Here is a 24,126-nt window from a genome sequence, read left to right as displayed (position 1 = left end):
CTCTCCTCGCCGTCCACTCACCGTCCACTCACCGCGAGGTGATAATATTCACCCTGTTTGTAAGCATTTCCAACCAACCAAACGGATTGGGCGGCATTTTCCCGTCCTGGCTTAGAAGGACCTCAGACTAGCACACGTTTGAAGACACGGGCCTACATGAGCCACTTCTTTTCACCAGACAGTATTGTATTCATCTATATAGTAGTAACATTTACATTTTTGGCTTTTAGCGGACAGTGAGAGTATACAGTCCAAGCAATTGAGGGTTAAGGGCCTTGCTCAAGGGTCCAACAGTGGCAACCTGGCAGTGGTGGGGCTTGAACCTGCAACCTTTTGATTACTAGTCCAGTACCTTAACCACTAGCCTACATTAACTATTAAACACCAACTTTAACTATTAAACATTAGCACTTTAATATGAGATCTCGAAGCAACACGAAGCAACTAACAGAGATCCAAAGAGACTCCAAAGAGTTCTGATGGCTACGCCCATATAACGATAGGGGTTGGGGGGGAAGAGATGGAAGGAAGACGTGCAGGAAGAAAGAAGAGGAAAGTTTCAGTGGTGGCTTGGCAATTAAGGTGCTGAAATAGTGATCAGAAGGTCATTAGTTCAAGCCCCACCAGAGGCCCTTTTACACTACAGTGACATTTTCAGCCGCTTTTATACAAAGTGTCTAACAGTAAGCAGTCTAAGCAACTGAGAGTGCCCAACAGTGGCAACCTGGCAGTGGTGGGGTTTGACCCAGCAACACTCTGATTACTAGTCCACTACCTTAACCGCTATGCTACAGCTGCCTACATTTACCTGCTAACATTTACCAGCAGGGATCAGATTTAACACCTCTAACCATTAGCACTTTAATGTATGAGATCTCAAGGCAACATGAGGCAACTAACAGAGATCCAAAGAGACAAAAGAGTGCTGGATTCGAGCTGTGTACCATTACCAGCCCTGAGCGTCTCGCAGTGTGAGGAGGGTCACACACACACACACACACACACACACACACACATACACATGCAGAGACTAATTGAAACAAACTGGTAGGGTGAAGCAATGCCTGAGGCCTGACAGCAGGACAGCTGACACACACACACACACACACACACACACACACAGCCCAGCCACAAGTCAAGACGCTTCGGAAAAGTCCCTCACCGAAAACCCACCCACCTTTACAATAACTGGCCAGTAAACTTAAAAAGAACTGGTCCACCTGCGCCCCCTTGTGGAGGCTTTACGTTACACTATGTAAACCACAGTGGGACCAGATTGCCGTAGGTAGCCTAGTGGGTGAAAGATTGAGAGTTTGAATGCCAGCTCTGCCATGCAGCCACTGTTGGGCCCTCAAGTAAGGCCCTTAACCCTCTCTGCTCCATATATATACAGTATATATATATATATATATATATGACAAATAAAGGCATTCTATTCTATTCTATGCATGAGCAGTGTAGGAATGCTTGAAGTATAGCGTGTTCCTCCAGTTGTTAGGGCAGTTGTAACCTGTAGTCAGTTGCTTAGACTGTATACTATAAGTCTGTATTGTTTTCTTTTATTCGGTGGGGCTTGAACCAGCGACCTTCTGATCTCTCTGCAGGCCTTCAGAGACACGAGTCAGTACGTGGTGGGCGAGCTGGTGGCCCTGGAGAGCGAGCAGAGGCAGATCGACACCCGCGCCTCCTGCGTGGAGAAGCGCCTGCGCTACCTCATGGACACAGGTACCCCGCCCGATTCACGCCCTAAACAGGGTCCGTGCGATCGCACCCGGCCTGAGCGGCACTCGCTTTCTCAGGGGGGAAAACGAAAAGGGGGGGGGTGCGTGTTTGATGCGGGATGAAGCAGCCGGGGCAGGGGGAGTAAAAAAAAGAAAAAGAAAAAGCCTCTCCGGCTCTCTGGACCACGGCGATAAGCCGAGCTTCACCGAGAACGATAACGGCCACTGATAGCGCAGCCGAGCGCAACATGCCTCCAATATCTGGCCTTCATTGATATGCTGGAGCGGCGAGAGGGAGCGAGAGGGAGCGAGGGAGGAGTAAAGAGGGAGAGGGAGAGAAAAACTGGGAGGTTCGGAGAGCCCGGACGACGCCGTATGCACAGATGCACGCTAGTGCGCTCGCTGCCCGTGTTTGTTAAACACATCCGCATGTGTAAAGAGGAGCTTTGGCGTGTCGGCGCCGGGAAGCGCCCCGGTTTCAGAGCCTGGAATCTTTTAAAAAGCCCGGCAGGCATCCAGGCGGCGGCTGAAATTATACAAGAGAATCCGGGAGCTGATACGAAACAATCATTTCCCACAAGAGAGAAAAAACGCGAGAGCAATAAAAGAGAGAGCGGAACAGACGCTCGGGTTATATACGCTCTCGTATCGAAACTATCTATCAAAACGCAAACCTTCCCTTTCCTCCGTCCCTCCCGGAGCCGCTGTACGTACCTGAAGGGCTTTTGGCTATGATGCGATACGAACCCGAGTCCGCCAGCCAAACCGCCTGAGATAGATCTACATGCTCAGTATTGCTAACCTGACATCAATGTGTGTGCTAGCTTACAAATATCAACACTGACTGACCCTGCCTGGCTACTTCTCCCAACCGTAGTCCTCATTTAGTACAGCGGTACCTTAAAACTCAACATTAGTTGGTAACACCAACGATGCATCGAAACAAAACGCAAAATGAAAAGAATTTCATTCATAAAAATGATGGCAATCTGGTCCTACTGTGGTTTACAAAGTGTAACGTAAGGCCTCCACAAGGGGGCGTAAGTGGACCAGTTCTTTTCAAGTTTACTGGCCAATTATTGTAAAGGTGGGTGGGTTTTCGGTCTTGCCTGTGTGTGTGTGTGTGTGTGTGTGTGTGTGTGTGTGTGTGTGTGTGTGTGTGTGTGTGTGTGTGTGTGTGTTTATTAAAACTATCTATCAAAACCCAAACCTTCCTTTCCCTCCGTTCCTCTGTACATTCAACTATTAAGGTCGACTGTTCTGTGTGTTGTAGCTTCTATATACACTGATCAGTCATAACATTAAAACCACCTCCTTGTTTCTACACTCACTGTCCATTTTATCAGCTCCACTTACCATATAGAAGCACTTTGTAGTTCTACAATTACTGACTGTAGTCCATCTGTTTCTCTGCATGCTTTGTTACCCCCTTTCATGCTGTTCTTCAATGGTCAGGACCCCCACAGAGCAGGTATTATTTAGGCGGTGGATCATTCTCAGCATGGTGGTGGTGTGTTAGTGTGTGTTGTGCTGGTATGAGTGGATCAGACACAGCAGTGCTGCTGGAGTTTTTTAACACCTCACTGTCACTGCTGGACTGAGAATAGTCCACCAACCATAAAACATCCAGCCAACAGCACCCGTGGGCAGCATCCTGTGACCACTGATGAAGGTCTAGAAGATGACCGACTCAAACAGCAGCAATAGATGACCGATCGTCTCTGACTTTACATCTACAAGGTGGACCGACTAGGTAGGAGTGTCTAATAAAGTGGACAGTGAGTGGACACGGTGTTTAAAAACTCCAGCAGCATGTCAGTGTCACTGCAGTGCTGAGAACGATCCACTACCTAAATAATACCTGCTCTGTGGTGGTCCTTTGGGGGGTCCTGTGGGGGTCCTGACCATTGAAGAACAGGGTGAAAGGGGGCTAAAAAGCATGCAGAGAAACAGATAGCCTACAGTCAGTAATTGTAGAACTACAAAGTGCTTCTATATGGTAAGTAGAGCTGATTAAATGAACAGTGGTTTTAATGTTATGACTGATCAGTGTGCTCTATCATTTGATTTATGAGTGTAATTTAATGACCGTCGTGAAATGTGGCTCTACGTACAGCACTTGTTGTTTAGTCAGATTAGGGTGATCGAGCGGCGCTGCGCTCAGTCTGTGTACACGAGAACGAGCCTTAACGGTTCAAGAGGGTTAGAACCGATCCCCATCTTCCACCGCGGCACTCTCGGCGAGCAGCTTTTATTTAATTCAGGCTTTCATTCACTCATTTGTTCCTGATCCATTTACTCATTTCATTCCTCCATTCATCAGCATCCTAAATAGAATCGATAGAAACCTTTTAACTCCTTTCCATTTCTGCCTCTCCACCCCACCCGCCCCGTCTCCCCCCCACATCCCCCCCCCTCGTCGATCAGGCACCGCGCTCCGAATCTAGAGGGGAAAAGACCGCGTGGCGTCGGCTCTCCCCAGAAGACTCGGCGGTAATTGGGCTGTTTAATTTATTTACCGCGCGCAGTTCACAGCACATTAGAGAAGAGAGATAATTGAACAAGAATTGTCAAGTGTCTTCTGATATCAGGCGCATTACAGACGGGAGCGCAGCCGGCGAGGAAAAGGGGGGGAGAAAAACTTCCATTTCCGTGCCAGCATTGTTTATAGTAATTAAGTACACAGATTTATTCCTTGGTCGCCTTCCAAGCTTATAGCGAGCGCCATTGTTGTCCTCTATTAATATGTAATCAGTAAATAGTTTAATTTTCTAATCTGCCGTCGGAGAATTCGCTTCCTAACAACTCTTAATTACGACGCGGGCGCCGGGCAGAACCGCCGCTCGGGGCTCTCGGCAGCGCTCGCTCTTAATGAACTCGTTATTCCTGTGCTGGGGGGGGGGTATTTTTATTATTAATATTAATACCAACAATAATCTCACAAATATGGTCAAAATCTACGTATTTATTTATTTATTTATTAGGATTTAAACGTCATGTTTTACACACTTTGGTTCCATTCATGACAGGACTCATTACACAAGTCTCATCACTTCTAGTTTTTAGGGAGCTCCTGAAGGAAACCCACACAGTTCCTTGCTCAGGGGTCTAACAGTGGCAGCTTGGTGGTAGCAGGACCTGAACCACTCACTCACTGTCTCTAATTAACCCGACTGCACTGTCTTTGTACCGTGGGAGGAAACCGGAGCCACAGACACGGGGAGAACATGCAAACTTCACACAGAAAGGACCCGGACCGCTCCACCTGAGGATCGAACCCAGGACCTTCTCGCTGTGAGGCGACAGTGCTACCCATCGAGCCACCGTGCCGCCCAAATATAGTATTAAAATGCCCTTGAGCGAGGCCCTTAACCCTCAATTGCTTACACAGTATACTGTCACAGTGCTGTAAGTTGGTTTGGAACGTATGCAGGTACAAACAGTTCTCAGACTGGCCAGTAGAGGCTGCAATCACAGCATGAACAAGAAGCCCGGTCGACCTTCCACCCTCCTGGGTCGGTGGATAGCACAGCTAAGATTCAGACCTGAAATGTGCTAGCGCGTTAGGTCTCTCCGCCACCCGACTTACATTTACATACATCAGCAACAATACGTAACCACTTTAGTTAAAGGGGGGTGTAAACAAACAAGCTGCTTCCGCAGTGAACAGCACCTGGTTAAGTTGAAGCTTAGAAACGGCGGTGATAGCGGCCTCTGCTGGATAAACTTCTGCCTGCTAAATGTGAGTGAGTGAGCGGATGAGTGGGTAAGTGAGTGAGTGGGTGAGTGAGCGGATGAGTGGGTAAGTGAATGAATGAGCGGGTGAGTGGGTAAGTGAGTGAGTGAGCGAGCGGATGAGTGGGTAAGTGAGTGAGCGGGTGAGTGGGTAAGTGAATGAGTGAGCGGATGAGTGGGTAAGTGAATGAGTGAGCGGGTGAGTGAGTGGGTAAGCGAATGAGTGAGCGGGTGAGTGGGTAAGTGAATGAGTGAGTGGGTAAGTGAGTGAGTGAGCGGGTGAGTGGGTAAGTGAATGAGTGAGTGGGTGAGTGGGTAAGTGAATGAATGAGCGGGTGAGTGGGTAAGTGAATGAATGAGCGGGTGAGTGGGTAAGTGAGTGAGTGAGCGGGTGAGTGGGTAAGTGAGTGAGTGAGCGGGTGAGTGGGTAAGTGAGTGAGCGAGCGGGTGAGTGGGTAAGTGAATGAATGAGCGGGTGAGTGGGTAAGTGAGTGAGTGAGCGAGCGGATGAGTGGGTAAGTGAGTGAGCGGGTGAGTGGGTAAGTGAATGAGTGAGCGGATGAGTGGGTAAGTGAATGAGTGAGCGGGTGAGTGAGTGGGTAAGCGAATGAGTGAGCGGGTGAGTGGGTAAGTGAATGAGTGAGTGGGTAAGTGAGTGAGTGAGCGGGTGAGTGGGTAAGTGAATGAGTGAGTGGGTGAGTGGGTAAGTGAATGAATGAGCGGGTGAGTGGGTAAGTGAATGAATGAGCGGGTGAGTGGGTAAGTGAGTGAGTGAGCGGGTGAGTGGGTAAGTGAGTGAGTGAGCGGGTGAGTGGGTAAGTGAGTGAGTGAGCGGGTGAGTGGGTAAGTGAGTGAGCGAGCGGGTGAGTGGGTAAGTGAATGAGTGAGCGGGTGAGTGGGTAAGTGAGTGAGCGAGCGGGTGAGTGGGTAAGTGAATGAGTGAGCGGGTGAGTGGGTAAGTAAGTGAGTGAGCGAGTGGGTAAGTGAGTGAGTGAGCGAGCGGGTGAGTAGGTAAGTGAATGAGTGAGCGGGTGAGTGGGTAAGTGAGTGAGTGAGCGGGTGAGTGGGTAAGTGAGTGAGTGAGCGAGCGGGTGAGTGGGTAAGTAAGTGAGTGAGCGAGTGGGTAAGTGAGTGAGTGAGCGAGCGGGTGAGTGAGCGAGCGGGTGAGTGAGTGATCGAGTTACCCAGCAGTTCCATCAGGTGATTTGTGCATGGGATTAATGCTACCTCAAATCTACATTATTATTTTTTAAATGACATTTTAAGCATTGTACTGTAGATGATTTATAAACGCTCTAAACGATGGTTTGCCGGGTTTGGGGCCGGTTTGAGGTCAGTTCTGGTCAGTTTCATTATAAAAGCGCTTGTATTTCCTGCTGCCATTTAAATCCTGCAGCCACACGAGGAGCGAGCGTCTGTCCTAATATTTTTCTAATGAACATGTCAAGTGTGAATAAGTGAAGGTGGAAACGTGCAGGAAAATCCTTTATTCACCACCACAATGGTCAATCCACGTCCAGCACAATACGCTCCTGTTCTGTATAGAGACGCTCGGCGTTATCAGCGGCGCCTCTGATGTTCGCCGCCCTCTCCGACATCATCTCCATGCATTTATGCACGCATATGATTTTCAAACGGCCACCCGACGGACGCAATTACCAAAATAATGGTTTGTAAAGGCGCTCTGAGGCGCTCGTACCTACCGACCGCGCGATAAGAGTGACGGAGCGAGTTTCAGCTCAGATTAACTCAGGTTTTAAAATTACGCTCCGGTCTGATAACGCCGCTCACAGACGTCCAATCGTTTACTTTAACTCCAGCATCTCAGGTGGAACAGTCGTCAAGTTCAAGTTCCACATCAGTTTCAACTTCAGTCTCAGTGTCATCCAGGCCAGCGGGTAAAACTCAGGAAATACCAAACACACGAGGGGTGAATGTTCAAACCTCTGAGATTTAAACCCCAATTTAAAATGTGATTCTATTTTTTATATTTATTATTTATTTATTTATTGTAGTATCTGAGATCTGGGGTTCTATTAGACAGTCTAAGATGAACAGTTGTAGCCTAGTGGTTAAGATACTGGACTTAAAATCGAAAGGTCACTGGTTCAAGCCCCACCACTGCCAGCTTGTCACTGTTGGGCCCTTGAGCAAGGCCTTTAAGCCTCAATTGCTTGGACTGTACACTGTCACTGTCGCTTAATAATGATAATAACATAGTAATAACAATAATATAAAAATTATAGTAATAATAATGATAATTATACAGATATTAAATGTATTAATAATAGTAATAATAATGATATAATAATAATAATAGGGATATTAATAAAAATAATAGTGATAATATTATGAACAGTATTAATAATAATAATGATGATGATAAAAATAATAATAATACTTATAAAAATAATGATATAATAATAATGGTAATAATAATAATAATGGTAATAATAATAATAATGTAATAATAGTAATAATTAAATAATACATTTATTAATAATAATTATTATTATAATAGGGACGTTAATAAAAACAATAATAGTGATAATATTATGAATAACATTAATAATAATAATAACAATCATTATAATAATAATACATTTATTAATAATATTAACATAATAATAATAATAATAATAATAAATGTATTAATAATATTAACATGATAATAATAATAATAATAATAAAATTAGTAATACAATGATTAATAATAATAATAATAATAATAGTAATGGTAATAACAATGCTGACAATAATAATAATATTATTAATAAAAATGATAATAAGGATAATATTTTAAATAACATTAACAATAATAAAATAATAATAACCAGAACAATAATAATGATAATAAAGAAAATATAAAAATTAATAACGGTAATGATATAATAATAATGGTAACAATAAAAATGATAATAATTGTTATATTAATAAATAATAAGAATTATATTATGAAAAACAATAATAATGAAGATGAAATACAGAGCAAGCGTTCTCTGGCTCTCTCATTAATTATATGTGTATGGTTCATTACAGTACGCTTTGCTCTCATGTTTGTTTTGGTGCAGTAGTAACCGGGCGAGTGTGTGTTAGGCGGTTTACCGGCGTGTGTTTGTAACACCGTTTAGCTGAAGATTTAAGCTCGGCTACGTGAGCAGCATAGTGACGGAGCCTCCGAGCTCGGGCAGCACAAACAACCGGCGCAGCTTTAAGTGTATTATCAGGCCAGTTCTTTCACAAACGTATTGCTTAAAGAAGCTTAACATTAATTATTGTAACTCGGGGAAGATTACATCCAGAGCGGCCGTGTAAGCGCCGCCGTACTCCTCTTGACCTCCTATGCAAGAGCTTAAAGACATAAGAATGGCATTTCCCCGCAGCATTAATGGGATAACCCGTATAATCTTTCAACAGTACGAGAGAGGGAAAGTGTGCACCGCCGCCGCCTAATTCCTCACAATCGTTTGTTTTTATTGCGAGCGGCGCTCTCGGATTCCCTACGCAACATTTTTCTACAGCGTCGATTCACTCTCATCCATTCCCACACCCACTCTCTCTCTCTCTCTGTGTGTGTGTGTGTGTGTGCGTAGTCCTGTCTTCTGGACTCTGTACCTTGTCCGTTCTAATTTCAATGACCAAAGACTTCATTTAGCCTCCCCGCCATGCCTGTGCGCCCGGCGGCAGTAAGTAAGCCCGGAGACAAACGCAGGAATTTGCCTCATAAAGACGACCGACCGCAAAGGCCACCGCCGGACCAGGAGGTGACCGGCTCTTCAGATTTAATACACCAGACTTTGTCAACCCCCCCGCCCCCCTTTCCAAATCCTCCAAACTTCAAAGGCTGGTTAACATCAGAATGGTTCGTTTTTAACTGCGCTCGCTTTGGACTTTCATCATTAACACCCCATTATGTTGTTGTTTTGGACCTGATTCACATTCCCGGGATGCGGCTGTGGATGGAAATGAGAGCGGATTTTAATACGACGCCGCCCTGATTCATTCGAAATCATATTTATTTATTATATATGTGTGTGATTAATGACAATCTGAATGCTCGGCTTGTTTCTTAGAGTTTATGTACAGAGAACAGAGCAATCCGAAGATACCACGTTCACATCGTGATGTTTATGGACACTCGGAGCTTCTCCGAGAGCATCATGCATTAAGATTTACATTCAATTTACATTTTCAGCATTTAGCAGACGCTCTTAATCAGAGGAGCTTCTACAGTAAACATTTCCTTACTCTAGTTTACAGTTACTGTTAAAACAAAGGCTTTATTTATATATTTAAATAAGATGCTATAGAAGTGTTTAGTGTTTAGTGAAGCTCTTTAATCGTCTTTTGAAGACAGTGAGAGACTCAGATGTATGAACGAGACTCATGCACCAACGTCACTAGACTTCAGTCTAATAACATTATTACCTCTTTATTACTTCTTCATTACTTCTTTATTTTTTGGACTAAACTGTCCTCAGTTGGCGGCAGATCTTTCAAGCTCTGGAACTCTCTGCCTCAGTCCCTGTGAGATTGCTCTTCTACCTCTTCCCTTAAGTCCCTTCTAAAGACTTGAAGACTGAGACTGTGAAAGGAGCTACATAAATATAAATAACACTTAATATTATTATTATTTTTCTTCTTCACTCGTAGCTCTTCCTTCCACACAGACACCGTGGAGACTCTGATGCTCCTCAGAACAAGTTTAAAAAAAGGAATTTTAGAGACGTGGTTTAGAGGCCGGGATTTATATTAGATGAAAGTGAAATGCTCACGTCAGTTGCATGCTGGGTAGTAGCTCACCTGTATGTTTATAAACCAGCAAAGCATCAAACCATTCAGATTGTAGTAAAAAAGATTGCATGTATTATTATTATTATTATTATAGACAGACAGATAAATAGACAGACAAATTGTCTATTATTATTATTACATTTTTATAAATAATGTTATATTGTTCTATTATTATTAACAATGTATTATAATAAATTATTATTATATTTTTTGTAGTATTTTTTGTAGTATTTTTAATATATGAATTTAATATTATTATTATTTCTGTTATTACACTTTTTATAAATATTATTATATTGTATATTATAGTATTATTAATAATATATTATATTAAATTATTATTATATTTTTATAAGTCTTTTTATTATATTAATTTAATATTATTATTATTTCTATAATTATTACACTTTTTATAAATATTGTATTGTTTTATTATTAGTAGTAATATATTATATTCAATAATTATTATACTTTTATAAGTATTATTATTCAATTTTTTATTATATTAATATTTAATTTTTATAGTATTGTATTATAGTTAAAATATTCTTATTTTTATATTAAATTATTATTATTATATTGTTATTATTGCGTTATTGTAAATATATTCTTGTTATACTAATATTGAATTATTATCATTATTATTATTTCTAATATTATAGCATTATAATAATATTATATTATATATATATTATAATATTATATATGTATTATTTTATAAATATTAATATATAGTATATTATATTATTATTCATAGTATAGTATATTTAATTATTATTATTATATTTTATTATATTAATTTATTGTTATTATTTATATTATTAGTATACTTTTATGAATATTATATTGTTCTATTATTATTAATATATTCAGTTATTATAATTTTTAGTATTATTATTATATTTTAATATTACATTTTTATAGTATTGTATTACAGCTCATTAATTTTTATATTAAATTATTATTATTATTAATATTTGTCTGACAGATCAGCAATAAGTCTGAAGAACAGACTTGCTCAGTTTCTGAAGCTGTTTGTACGTTACACCATCGAGGGAACGATTTCAGCTCGGGGTCGAGTTAAGTCGCTCTGACTTTGCACTCCTGCACCCCCCAAAATTCCCACACCATCCCCGGCTCCCCCCCACGTGAGGACGACTTTTCTCTCTCCTCTCTCTCCGCTCTGGTGTCGAGCTTTCAAACATTCTTTAACAGTCGGATGAAAGAGGATTTTTAGGAAGATTAGGGGACGGGATCCTCCAGGCATTGTCTGAAAATCTTAAGATAAAACACGCGCGCTGGATGGAGCCACTGTGTGTGTGTGTGTGAGTGTGTGTGTGTGAGTGTGTGTGTGTGTGGGGGGGGGGTGGTAGTTGCTTGGTAATAGATGTAAAAATGAGGTTTTGATTGTTGTTATTTTTCCTCCTCATGTTTTAATGGTACAGGAACGATGACCCGCCTCTGTTTCACCGAAGTCAAACGCTGCTCGGTGCGCGGCGGCTCACGATGGGCCCGATTAGCATTTTCAAAAGGCGCCGCTTATTCTAATCTCTCTTTTATTGAAGCATCTCGGAGGCCTTTTCATCGTCCCGCCGGCACTCGGGCTCGGCTTCGAGTGTTCGGACCCGTAAAAGCTGCTCAGACAACGAAAAGCAGCCAAAAAACAAAAGCGAACTCATGAGCTGCTAAATCGTATCTATAACGTGATACTACCACCATCATATTTCACAGCGGGGAGAGTTTTTTTTGTGACTGGTTATAACTGATAGAATTCGGTTACATTTCATCATTCATTTGAATTTTTTAGCACGGGGTCGCGGTGGGTCTGGTTCCCCCGGGCACCCCGGACAGGACGCCAATCCATTACAGGTTCATCAGTGTGATACTACCACCATCATATTTCACAGCGGGGATACCCCACACGTTAACATTTATAGTCAATGTGCGACTTATGGGTCTGGTTTCCCAGGATACCGGGCGCAATTTGGTAGGGCACCCCAGACAGGATGTTGATCCATCTCTGCGCACTGTGCAACATTTAGTCTGAGCTGCTAAATCATATCCATAATGTGATACTACCACCATCATATTTCACAGGTATAATAATGTGATACTCCACACATTATAACTGTTAGATTTCGGGTACATTTCCATTTTTAGCACCGATTTATCCTGGTCAGGGTCGCGGTGGGTCTGGTTTCCCAGGATACTGGGTATAATTCAGTAGGGCACTCCAGGCGGGTTCTCGGAATTTATCTCCACATACTGTGCAACATTTAATCTGTGCTGCTAAATCATATCCATAACGCTACCACCATCATATTTCACAGCAGGGATACTTCATACATTAACATTATTTGTTTACTTGTTATAACTGGCAGAATTCATTTACATTTCTTTATTAATTTTAATTTCTTCATTTATTTTAATTTTTTAGCACCCCGGACCGGACGCCGATCCGTCACGGGTTCATCAGCGAGATACTGCCACCATCATATTTCACAGCGTTAACAATTTAGTACGGCACCCGGACAGGACGCCAATCCATCGTGGGGTCTCAGGGTTTTATCTCTGTGTGCTGTACCACCATCGTATTTCACAGCAGGGATACTCTGCACATTAATGTGTGGAGAGTCTCTGCTGTGAAATACGATGGTGGTAGCATTGCGTTATGGATACGAGCGCCGTCCTGGTTTGCTCAGTTTAGAGACATGGCCTAATTTAGGCAGTCGGGTTGTAGCTTCATATTTTTCCCCCTATATCTTTGTTGGACTATGTGTCTTTTTTTTTTTTTTTTTTTTTTTTTTTTTTTTTTTTTTTTTTTGTGGACAGCATCTACCACATGGATAGACCTTACAAAGACAAATCAAAAGCAGCTGATACTATTTTTTACTATTATTATTCTTTTGATTTTTTAAATACTTTATAGAGCAAGTCAGAGACAAAACTTAGAACATAATAAATAAATAAATTCATGATAGCTTGGCTCCGAATTCAAGGTGTAAATGTGTGGAGTATCTTTGCCGTGAAATACGATGGTGGTAGCTTCATGTTTTTTCCCCTATATCTTTATGTTGGACTAAACAGGGCTGTAAAGTGTCTTGCTTCTCTATGTGTCTTTTTTTTATTTTTTTATTTTGTTATTAGTTTTGTTTGCTCTGTGGACAGCATCTACTGCACTGATAGACCACACAAAGAGAAATCGAAAGCTTTTTTCACTGTTAGTATTTCTTTAGATTTTTTGAATACTTTATAGAGCCAAAAATTAGAACGCTTCCTCCGCGGAGGCTCACCCTGACCGCATGAACTCCCTACCGAACCGGTTTGGGTGCGCGCCGCCCCATTAGCATAATCGATCATTATTTGCTTAACAAATTGTCCGCCGACGACATAATTGAATCTCGGCCGCGCGCTCCATTAACGCAGCTTTTCATACGCTAACCGATCGAGACGCGCTTCACAATTAAGTGTAATGACACTGGAGGGGGATGAGGACCGTAATTAGGGTTTTCATGTGCTAACGGGTCCCGGTATGCGCATTCCTGGAGCTCGCATCCGAAAGGAACCGGCCCGGCTTAGCTCATTCCGGCTAATGGAAACGACAGTTTAAACGCCATTGTCCCGCCGTTAAGCAGAGATGGAGAGATAACCAGGGGGGGTGAGGTTTGAGTCCTGTACTTACAGTAGGGGAGGGGGGGGGGCTCATTATCAATTTGTCCTTAAGCAAACCTAAAAGAGAAGAAGCTGTGCTCTTAGAGGGGTGGGTAAAAGGGAGGGGGGCGTGTTTAGGGTGTTCGGGGTGAAGAAACGGCAGAATCCACAAGGCAGAGACGGCTAAATAGCGTTAGCACATCCATTACTCGCCGGCTCTAATTCATTAAGCGAACAGGGCGGGAAATGCGCGCAATATGACACCACTCAAATTTGTTCTAACACATCGCCCCGGGCCGGGAGGGGCGGAGGGGGGACCCTTATGCAGGGGGAGGTGCAAATTATCAAATGGGAACCGCAGGGAGTGACGATACACACCGGCGCTCGGGCGGCTCGCTACTTAACCTCGCCGACGTGAGAATAAAAACTGTTTATATATACACCGATCAGGCTTAACATTAAAACCACCTCCTTGTTTCTACACTCACTGCACATTTTATCAGCTCCACTTACCATATAGAAGCACTTTGTAGTTCCACAATTACTGACTGTAGTCCATCTGTTTCTCTGCATGCTGTTTTTCAATAGTCAGGACCCTCACAGGACCACCACAGAGCAGGTATTATTTAGGTGGTGGATCATTCTCAGCACTGCAGTGACACTGACATGGTGGTGGTGTGTTAGTGTGTGTTGTGCTGGTATGAGTGTCCATTCACTGTCCACTCTATCAGACGCTCCTACCTAGTTGGTCCACCTTGTAGATGTAAAGTCAGAGACGATCGCTCATCTATTGCTGCTGTTTGAGTCGCTCATCTTCTAGACCTTCATCAGTGGTCACAGGACGCTGCCCACGGGGCGCTGTTGGATGATTTTTGGTTGGTGGACTATACTCAGTCCAGCAGTGACAGCACTGCTGTGTCTGATCCACTCATACCAGCACAACACACACTAACACACCACCACCATGTCAGTGTCACTGCAGTGCTGAGAATGATCCAACACCTAAATAATTCCATATCCACCGTGGCGACCCCTAAACACGTGGTCAAGCTGAAATAAATAAATAAATAAATAAATAAAACCTCTTTCACATCTAGTCGCTCATGTAAGAGTCCAGTAGTTCAAGTATCAAGTTTTAGGTTCATTTATCATCGGGATGCTCTTAAATACTTAAAAAAAAAGTGGATCAGGAATAAAAATGTGTGATTTTTGCTTCATAAGAACAAAGAAGCGTCGCCCCATCGGGTCCCGCAGCACCGGGCGTGTAGAAGAGTCCAGCTGAAACGCTTCCATTCTGCTTCCGTCCCGGAGGCTCGTCTACACGCACCCCTTCACCCACCATGCCAACACCGTGCCTCTCCTCCATCAGCTAATCAGCGCCTCCGATGGAAGCATTGTAGCCCTGTGCAGATCTATTTACATTGAAATGGAGCGACCCGAGGGAGGGAGGCAGGGAGGGAGGAGGTGTGTATTCGGGAGGGGATCCTAAACCCGCGGCTCCGGAGTCCAGAGCGAGAGAGAGAATACCCAAGGCCGGGGAATAAATGAAAGTTCGCCCAAATCCGGAAGATAATGGCCACTGTGTCGCGACTAACCACGGCGGAGAGATAAACGCGGGATTACTCGGGGGTTTCGCATCGCTCGCTTTCTGCTGGGTGGCCTCACTCGTCAAAAAATACAAAAACACAAGGGGGGCGAGACGGAGAAGGAGGCGAAAGAAAGAGGAAGAATAAACGTTTAGCGCGGTTAATTCCATCAAAGCCGGAGGAAGCGGGTATTAAATTATTCTGCTTTCTTCCTCGCCGCTCAGATCCTCGATGGCTTTGATAACGTAGTGCTGCGCACCTCGGAAGGCTGGGTTCGTGCCACCTTTACACCGACTCTGTACATGATTACTGACCTGATTTCCCCAAAAGTCCCAGATCGCCGATCTCAAACCTCAAACCTGTACGACCACCGAAACACAGAGTCTCGGTCACATGACCTGAACCACGTCCAGCGTTTATGGAAGCTGAGCATCCAGGAACATCAGGAGATTCTCATGGATCATCAGAAACGTCCTGAATTTTAAGAACTTTTAAACAATTTGTTCTTCTCTATATGCTGTACACTATATGGCCAAAAGTATCTGGACACCTGACCACCTGAACTTTTCAGCTATACCAACAGCCACTCTAATGAGATGGCTTCTCACAGGGCTTTGAAGTACGTCTGTGGGAATTTGTGCCCTTCAGTCATGGTATGTCTGGGCACTGATGTTGGCCAGTGTTTGGGTTTTATACCCTATGTAGCCGAAAGTATTTGGACACCTAAGCACAAGCTTTAAATTGTATTAAAACAGTGGCCTCAATGTGATGTTTTCAGCTATAGTATATATATATATATATCTATATTAACAGCAGCCACTCTAATGAGTGAGGCTTTGAAGTACATCTGTGGGAATTTGTGCCCTTCAGTCATGGTATGTCCGGCCACTGATGTCGACCAGTGTTTGGGTTTTATACCCTATATGGCAGAACATGTTTGGACATCTGACCACCTGATCTTTTCAGCTATACCAACAGCCACTCTTCTGATGGCTTCTCACAGGGCTTTGAAGTACGTCTGTGGGAATTTGTGCCCATTCGGTCACTCATGTTAGTCGAGAAAGCCTTAGTTAATGTTCCAATTCATTCCAGAGCTTCAAACTGAGCTTTATAGAGTTTGCTTTATACACAGAGGTACGTACACTCATGCTGGAACAGGAAAGGCCCTTCCCTAAACTGTTGCTGCAAAGTTGGAACCGTATAATTTCCCTAATAGTATTGATTTATTACACCTGTTAGCAGCGGTTATGGCTGAAACACATGGATTAAAACATTAGAAAAGGGCGTCCCAACACTTTTGTCCATATAATGTCTATTGGGGGTCAGTAGTGGGGGCCTATTGGTGATTTGGAAATCGGAAAACTCAAAGTGTCACCCTTATGCTTAGAGGAAATGTGCCAGGAAATTAATCAATTCTGTTTATCATACTAAAAAACCCAGGGAGACGTATGAAGCTACAACCACGCTGCATAGATCAGGCCACCTTTTAAAAGCCAATGCTATTGCGACTGGGACACTGTGTGTCACTTTGATAGAGGTGCACAAATATAATCCATATCAACGGTGTTACACTAGACAACTTTCGAGGAAGAGTAGAACACGTTTCCTCTGTAAAATATGGTGGTGGTAGCATTGTCATGTGAATGCTTTTTAGAAGCAGGGACTGACAATCTGATCAGGATCGACTGGGGAAAATAGTGCAGAGTACAGAAAGGTTGGATTGAAAGGCTGTCGCCCAGTCAGCGGTGAAAATGAGTGGCCCGGATATTAATAGTTAAGTTCCGAATTTGTTAGATAAATAATAATAATACATAATAAATAAAATCACGACTCTGGATGGAACACTTTCGACGGCACTGTAAAACGATCACCTGATGAAATCCCTCCCCACTCGTGTGAGGTGTGAATAAAGAGAAAATCATCATTTTCTTGTATAACCCGGGGCTAGCGTCGCTCCCCGCTGCGCGTTAACCCAGAGAAAAGACAAAAGCACAATGAAACGCCGAGCTTACCACCGACCGCTAGCGCCCGAGCCCTGGAGCCGAGCCGCCATACACACACACACACACCGGCCTCTCCAGTCCTGTCCCCATGCTAATGAGCCGGCTCTGATCTCTCCTCCGCCTCCCGTGTTTTCCGCGTCTTCAAGGACCGCATGGCGCTCGCTAAATAAAGACAAACCAAATGAGAAATCGTTCACACTTTTTGTGTTCCGGGCCTTTCAGCCGGCGGAGGAAAAAATGAAAGGAGAGAAAAAAGAGGGAAATAAGGTACGGAAAGGAACGGGAAGGGGGGGGGGGGGTTCTGGTGTCACCGAATTTCCTCTCCAGAGATTACCAAGATTAGAACGAAACGCAAATATTGAGACCTGAGAAACGAAAGAAAAAAAGCATATTTTTTAAATATCAGGCAACTTTTGTGTGTAAGAGCTTAATAATATCACTGACACCTCACAGCATCCACTTGAAAGGTCCCAAACAAGGGCAGCAGATAAAGCCTGGGAGAAGGTCCCGCTCCCCCGGCCGGGCAGGAGGTGGGGGAGTCGGGCGTGATGAATTCCTTCTTGAACAGCAGTCATTGGGAAGTAGCGCGCATTAGCTCTGGAGATCACTAGTTAATAGGATGATGTCTTTTAGCTTTTGTTATGAGATTATTAACCCAGGACGGCCGCCGCTCTCGTCCCGGCAGCGACCTGGAGAGCCTGTTGAGCACGAGTGTCCGAGCGCATTGTTCCCGGCCCCGTATTGTCCGAGACCCTTTAATGGAACACCTTTTCTTTCCGAGGGCTGCACCAGGTGATCTTTCTCGCGCGGCGCTCTCATCCGCCACTCGTGTAATATTAATTACCTGAAGGGTTCGGCTTTTCTTTTTTTTTGTACCGAGGCCCTTGAGCGTCGAAGTGGAGGGAAAATGAAGTGACTGATATTGTCAAAATAAGGAGAGTGTGAGAACAGGAGCGCTGTTTACCCCTCCGCTACCCCCGTCCAACCCCGGGGGTCTCATATCACTTCTGTAAGGACTCGGTATTAGGTGGAATATACGAGTTATATCGGGTCTGTGTGAAAACCTAACGATATCTCTACATACACTCCCGAGACGAGGGCATGTCTAAATTCTTAGATGCTCCTACTGAGGCGCCTTAATTCTGAGTGATAATCTGACTGAATAACAAGGGAGCGTCCGACTCTTCCTCAGCGCTGAGGGCGATCCCAGCATTCAGTGCGGCACGACTTTTCTCACAGAAAAATGACAAATGTGGCGGATGAATAAATGCGGAGCAACTAACAGAGTTCTATTCAAATGTAAATTACCCTGTTTTCTGCAAATGCTGCCGCTATTATTGTTTATTATTATTAGTATTATTATTATTTCATTATTTATTCTAATTTTTTATTTAAAATGCATTTGTTTTATTATTTATTTTATTTACTATTGTTTTTTATATTATTTTATGTTTTTATTTTAGTTCATGTACATTTTAAATAAATTGTATTTTTATTTGTTTTATATAATATTGTTTTTATTATTTTTAATTTATTTTTATTGTATTTATTTTATTTTTTATTTTATTTATTATTGTTTTTAATAATATTTATTTATTTATTTTATTTTTATGTACATTTTCAATTATTCTAAATACATTTTATTTATTTTATTATTTATTTTATTTATTATTGTTTTTATTATTGTATTTACTCCTTTTGATTTACATAAAAAATGTTTTTTATTTATCATTGTTTTTACTATAATTATTTTATTTATTTATTTTAATTTACATTTTAAATAATTTTAAATACATTTATTTATTTTAATAATAATTTTATTTATTATTGTTTTTATTATTTTTTTATTATTATTTACATTTTATTTGTTTTATTTATTATTGTTTTTATTATTATTATTATTAATAATATTTTATTAGTATTCCGTCTCAGTGTATCTGTAATTGATAAGCCACTCGTACCGTTTCACCTTCCGGACGTCCCGACGCCTCATGTTTTTCCCTCCACGTCTTCCCGTCCGTCACTCTGCATCACTTTAATATTCCTACGAGGAGTGACAAGCAGCGTAATAGTCGTTTTGTAACGCCGACTGTCTGTCCAGGCCGCCAGATATCTCACGGCCAGGGATTAAGGACGGAGAAGATGCAGCCCCGGTCGGTCGGCCGATCGTCTGCCGGCCCGTGATAATGTTTATTGATTTAAAAAAAATCGCTGCAGTTTAATAGAGTGGGGGGTCGGGGGCAGATATTTCACATCTGTAGAGGTTGACAGTCGGGACCAGAGGAAAATAAATACATAAAATGATCACGTCACCTCTGCAGTCCGTCCTGAGAGTCTGAATTATTCCACACAGACTGAGATGTTTATAAACCTGTAACATTAATGAACGTTTTAGTGCTGAGAGAAAAACCTCTAGTACATCACGGCGGTGTTTGTTTTACCCCCGGAGTGCTCGGCGTCTCAGCTCGGGGTTCCAGGCTGTTTGCAGAAGGGGTGTTTGCGCTCTCGGCTCTGAGGGCACAGACGACTGTGACACATTAGAGGAAAACCCCGATCTTCAAACAGTTTCGCCCACGTGGTCGATAACGCTGTATGTATAGCCGCAGACTCTCCTCTCATTAAAAGCGACTTTGCTCGTCCCGCTAGCTTCTCACCCCGCGGTTTAGGAGCGTTTATGGTTATGAATTCTTTCTCTTAAGCCGCAGAGCAAGCAGCGGAGGCTCGGCGATACCGCTGGATAATTGAGATCCGGGGCGTGTGGGTGGAGGATCGGAGTTTTTACTCGGGATTTAATCGCGGCCCTAAAGTTATTAGCCGAGATCAGGAGTAACGGTATGCTAATGGTAATGCTAATATATTACAAATGTATTTATATTAATAATAAAGCTACTCAAACAGCTAACTGATGATCGAGCAGCTTAATTACAGTAAAAATCACAATAATAATAATTAATATTACTCCACTATACGCTACGACGACGTTAGCATCACACTATTTAAATTTATTTTAAATCTACACTAATAATGGAATACAAATATTAATAATTCATAATGATTCATTGTTTTATTTCATATTCATGTCTTACAAATGATTTATAGTGGTCAGGGTTGTAATAAGTCCTGTTGATTACTGGGCCACCCCACCCTCAGACATAGCCAATCAAGTCTGTATGTAGACACCCGACCGACCGATAGCACCTCAGAGGATTTGAGCCCTGAATGCCAGCACTAGTGGACATCTAGCGTACTAGTGGACAAGCCACTTGAGCACCCTGATTGAATAATAATAATAATACAACTGGCACTGGCAATAAATAAATAAGGCTTAAATTGTGCAAAATACTCATTTTAATAAACCAACATTAATTATTATGTTAAAACAGTACAAGTAATAATACATACAGGAATATTCCAACTAGAAAAAAGAGGAATTATTTTAATTTGTTATTCTACATTCTGCAAAATGCTTCTGCTATTATATTTATTATTTTTATTATTATTTTATTTATTTATTTTATATTTAAATTCTAAATAAATTGTACTTGTTTTATTTTATTATTTATTTTATTTATTATTGTTTTTATTTATTTTTATTTCATTATATATTTTATTTATTATTGTTTATTATTTAATTTTTTATATTAAATAAATTGTATTTTTTTATTTTATTATTTATTTTATTTATTATTGTTTTTTTAAATAAATTGTATTTATTTTATATATTATTGTTTTTATTATTTTTTTATTTTATTTTAAATAAATTGTATTTATTTTATTTATTATTGTTTTTATTATTATTATTATTTTATTAGTAATCCGTCTCAGTGTATCTTTAATTGATAAGACACTCATAACGTTTCAGGTTCTGGACGTCCCGACGCCTCATGTTTTTCCCTCCATGTCTTCCCGTCCAAAATCGATCAAAATACTCATTTTATTAAACCAAACAATAATATATTAAATCAGTGTATTAAATACATTCGTTACTTAATTACATTATTTATTTACTTCAGAACATCATGTTGATTTCCCCTCCGCACCGCCTCCGTGTGTTCTGCAGTATTAACGTGATTTTACACCGGTACTTTATTATTATTATTATTATTATAGTTTATTATTTTTACCCCCCTCTGAGTTTTATGGTAACAGAAGATGAAACTGGTGTAGATGTATTTATTTGAAGCTCATGACGCGGCTCGTTGCTTCTCGCTCTCAGAAGCTCTGAGGAGAACCAGGCTGGATCTGAACCAGTCCGGTCCAACCGAGAGAGAAACGTGTCGCGTCGCTCTGAAGCTTCCGCCGGGTCTCGAGGGTCACGATGCTCCCAGCTTCATCCTCACGTTAGGTTCTGTGCCCAAAGCCAAACTCTGTTACCTACAGGGCGAGAGAGGTGAGAGAGGCGAGCGGTGCGAGAGAGGCTCTTTCATTTCACGCTAACAAGAGCTCGACCATGCTGCAGCCGCACTCCAACTAATTAAATCAATCCTTTTGTAGCTCTCGCTCTCTTGTTCGCTCTCTCTTGTTCTCTCTCGCTTATTCTCTTTTTCTCACTCTCTCTTGTTTTCTCTATTTTGCCCTCGCTCTTGTTTTTTCTCTCTCTCTTGTTCTCTCTTTAGCTCTCTCTCTCTCACTCTCATTCTCCCTTTTGCTCTCTCGCTCTCGTTTTCCCTCTCGTTCTGTTTCTCTCTCTTGTTTTCTCTCGCTTTCTCTTTTGCTCTCTCTATCTTTTGCTCTCTCTGTTTCTTGCTTTCTCTCTCGTTCTCTTTCTTGATTTCTCTTGCTCTCTCTTGTTTGTTCTCTCTTTCTCCTTCTGACTCGTTCTCGTTCTCTCTTTTGCTCTGTCTCGCTACCTCTTGTTCTCTCTCTCTTTTTTGCTCTCTCTCATTCTTTCACTCTTGTTCTTACTTTTTCTCCTCTTGCTTGCTCTCACTCTCTCAATTCAGTTTAATGCAAAGAGCTTTCTCTCGCTCTTGCTCTTACTCTGTCTCTTGTTCTCACTTTTTCTCTCATTCTCTTTCCTTCACTCTTTCTTTCTCAATCTCTCGTCCTCTCTCTTTTTTGCTCTTGTTCTCTTACTTTCTCTCTTAATCTCTCTTCTCTCTATCTTAGGCTCTCTTGTTCTCTAGCTCTTTTTCTCATTCTCGCTTGTTCTTTCACTCTTGCTTTGACTCTTTTTTTTGTTGGATGCCCTTCCTAATGCAGTCCTCCTATTTTTCCAGACTTGGGACCAGCACTTAGGGTGCACTAATGTTCCCCCACAGCGAGCCCAGCCTTAGATTCGAACCCCCAGAACTCAGGCAGTGCTGTTACCAGTTACCCCACAGGAAAGTTCCAGAAATGAGATCCACCCTTTTAAAATGAACCATCACTTGAAAAAGTGACTCGTCTCGTCTGCATGGACGTTAAGATCCGATCCTCCGAACTCCGATCCTCAGATAGACAAATTGGATTAGAACGTGTTGGATTAAAGAGGGAAACGGTGGGATCAGAAATGAGAGCAGCTTCACTGTGATCACAGGATTTCATCTCGTTCTTTATTTCTCTCTGCTTTTCCTCCCACTGCTTCCCCTCCTTCTCCTTCTTCTTTTTTTCCAAAGCAGAGAAAGTCGGCTCACCACATCAGGATTAATTTGTAATTGTTCTCGTTTCTTAACGCCATCGAAAGATTAAATCGAAATCAAATGAGGTGAAATTCTGTAATTAAAGCAGAACGACGGCAGAAACAATCCCCGTCTTATGGGTGGAGGTGTCGTCATGTTTCAGTGTGTCTGACGCTTTTGTTTTCCTTGTTTTTGTCGTTATTTCATCGCAGTGAGTTCTCATCTCCGAGCGTTAATTTCTTATTTGCGTCTGTGATCAGATCTGATAAAAGCTTTGGTGCAGGAAGGTCATTTTATTTGCGAGATTACGAGAGATAGTCGACAGAATAATAAAGTATGTGGACGCCTGACCACCAGCTTGTTGGACAAAACCATATGCAGTAATACACACACACACACACACACACATACTTCTGGGAAGGCTTTTCTGCAGAGTTTGAAGTGTGTCTGTGGGAGTCAGTGCACATTCAATCAGAAGAGAAGTTCAGATGTTGAGATTTTGCATGTTGGCACTGATATTTAATGCTAAGGTGGCACGATTCATAGTCTGTGTTCCAGTTCAACTCAGTGGGGTTCAGTAGGGGTTCAAGTTGGGGCTCTGTGCAGAGCTAGGCAGCTGAGTGTGTGTGTGTGTGTGTGTGTGTGTGTGTGTGTGTGTGTGTGTGTGTGTGTGTGTGTGTGTGTGTGTGTGTGTGTGTGTGTGTGTGTGTGAGAAAGAGAGAGAGAGAGTAAGTGTGTGAAAGTTTGTGTGTGTAAGAGAGTGTGATTGTGTGTTAGAGTAAGAGTGTGTGTGTGTGATTTAATTAACATTCATCTGTGAACAACATGCTGTGAATAACAGTACTGGGAGTGTGTGTGTGTGTGTTTGTGTATGTGTGAGAGAGAAAGTGTGTATCTGTGTAATTGTGTGTGACTGAGTGTGTGTGTGTGTGTGTGTGTGTGAGAGAGAGTGTGTTTGTGTGTGTGTGTAATTGTGTGTGTAATTGTGTGTGTGTGTGTGTGTGTGTGTGACACTACTGGAAGTGTGTCTGAGAGA

At 42.0% G+C, this 24,126-nt stretch overlaps 1 protein-coding gene across 3 annotated transcripts in view; it reads left to right on the top strand.

The window, feature by feature from the left end:
• ehbp1 (EH domain binding protein 1) overlaps positions 1–24,126 on the top strand; it is a 129,821-nt gene that overhangs the window by 88,849 nt on the left and 16,846 nt on the right. For 2 of the 3 annotated variants that reach the window (XM_063006795.1, XM_063006794.1), the window contains one exon: positions 1,605–1,725. In XM_063006795.1, coding sequence (XP_062862865.1) covers positions 1,605–1,725 — 121 coding nt within the window. Of the gene's footprint in view, positions 1–1,604; positions 1,726–4,780; positions 5,093–24,126 lie in introns of those variants that run through there. The other variant, XM_063006796.1, reaches the window with a different exon arrangement.

The sequence above is a fragment of the Trichomycterus rosablanca genome, chromosome 13 (assembly GCF_030014385.1).
Source record: "Trichomycterus rosablanca isolate fTriRos1 chromosome 13, fTriRos1.hap1, whole genome shotgun sequence".
Classification (NCBI taxonomy): Eukaryota; Metazoa; Chordata; class Actinopteri; order Siluriformes; family Trichomycteridae; genus Trichomycterus; species Trichomycterus rosablanca.
The sequence above is the reverse complement of the archived record's forward strand: the minus strand, read 5'-3'. Positions and strand labels throughout refer to the sequence as shown.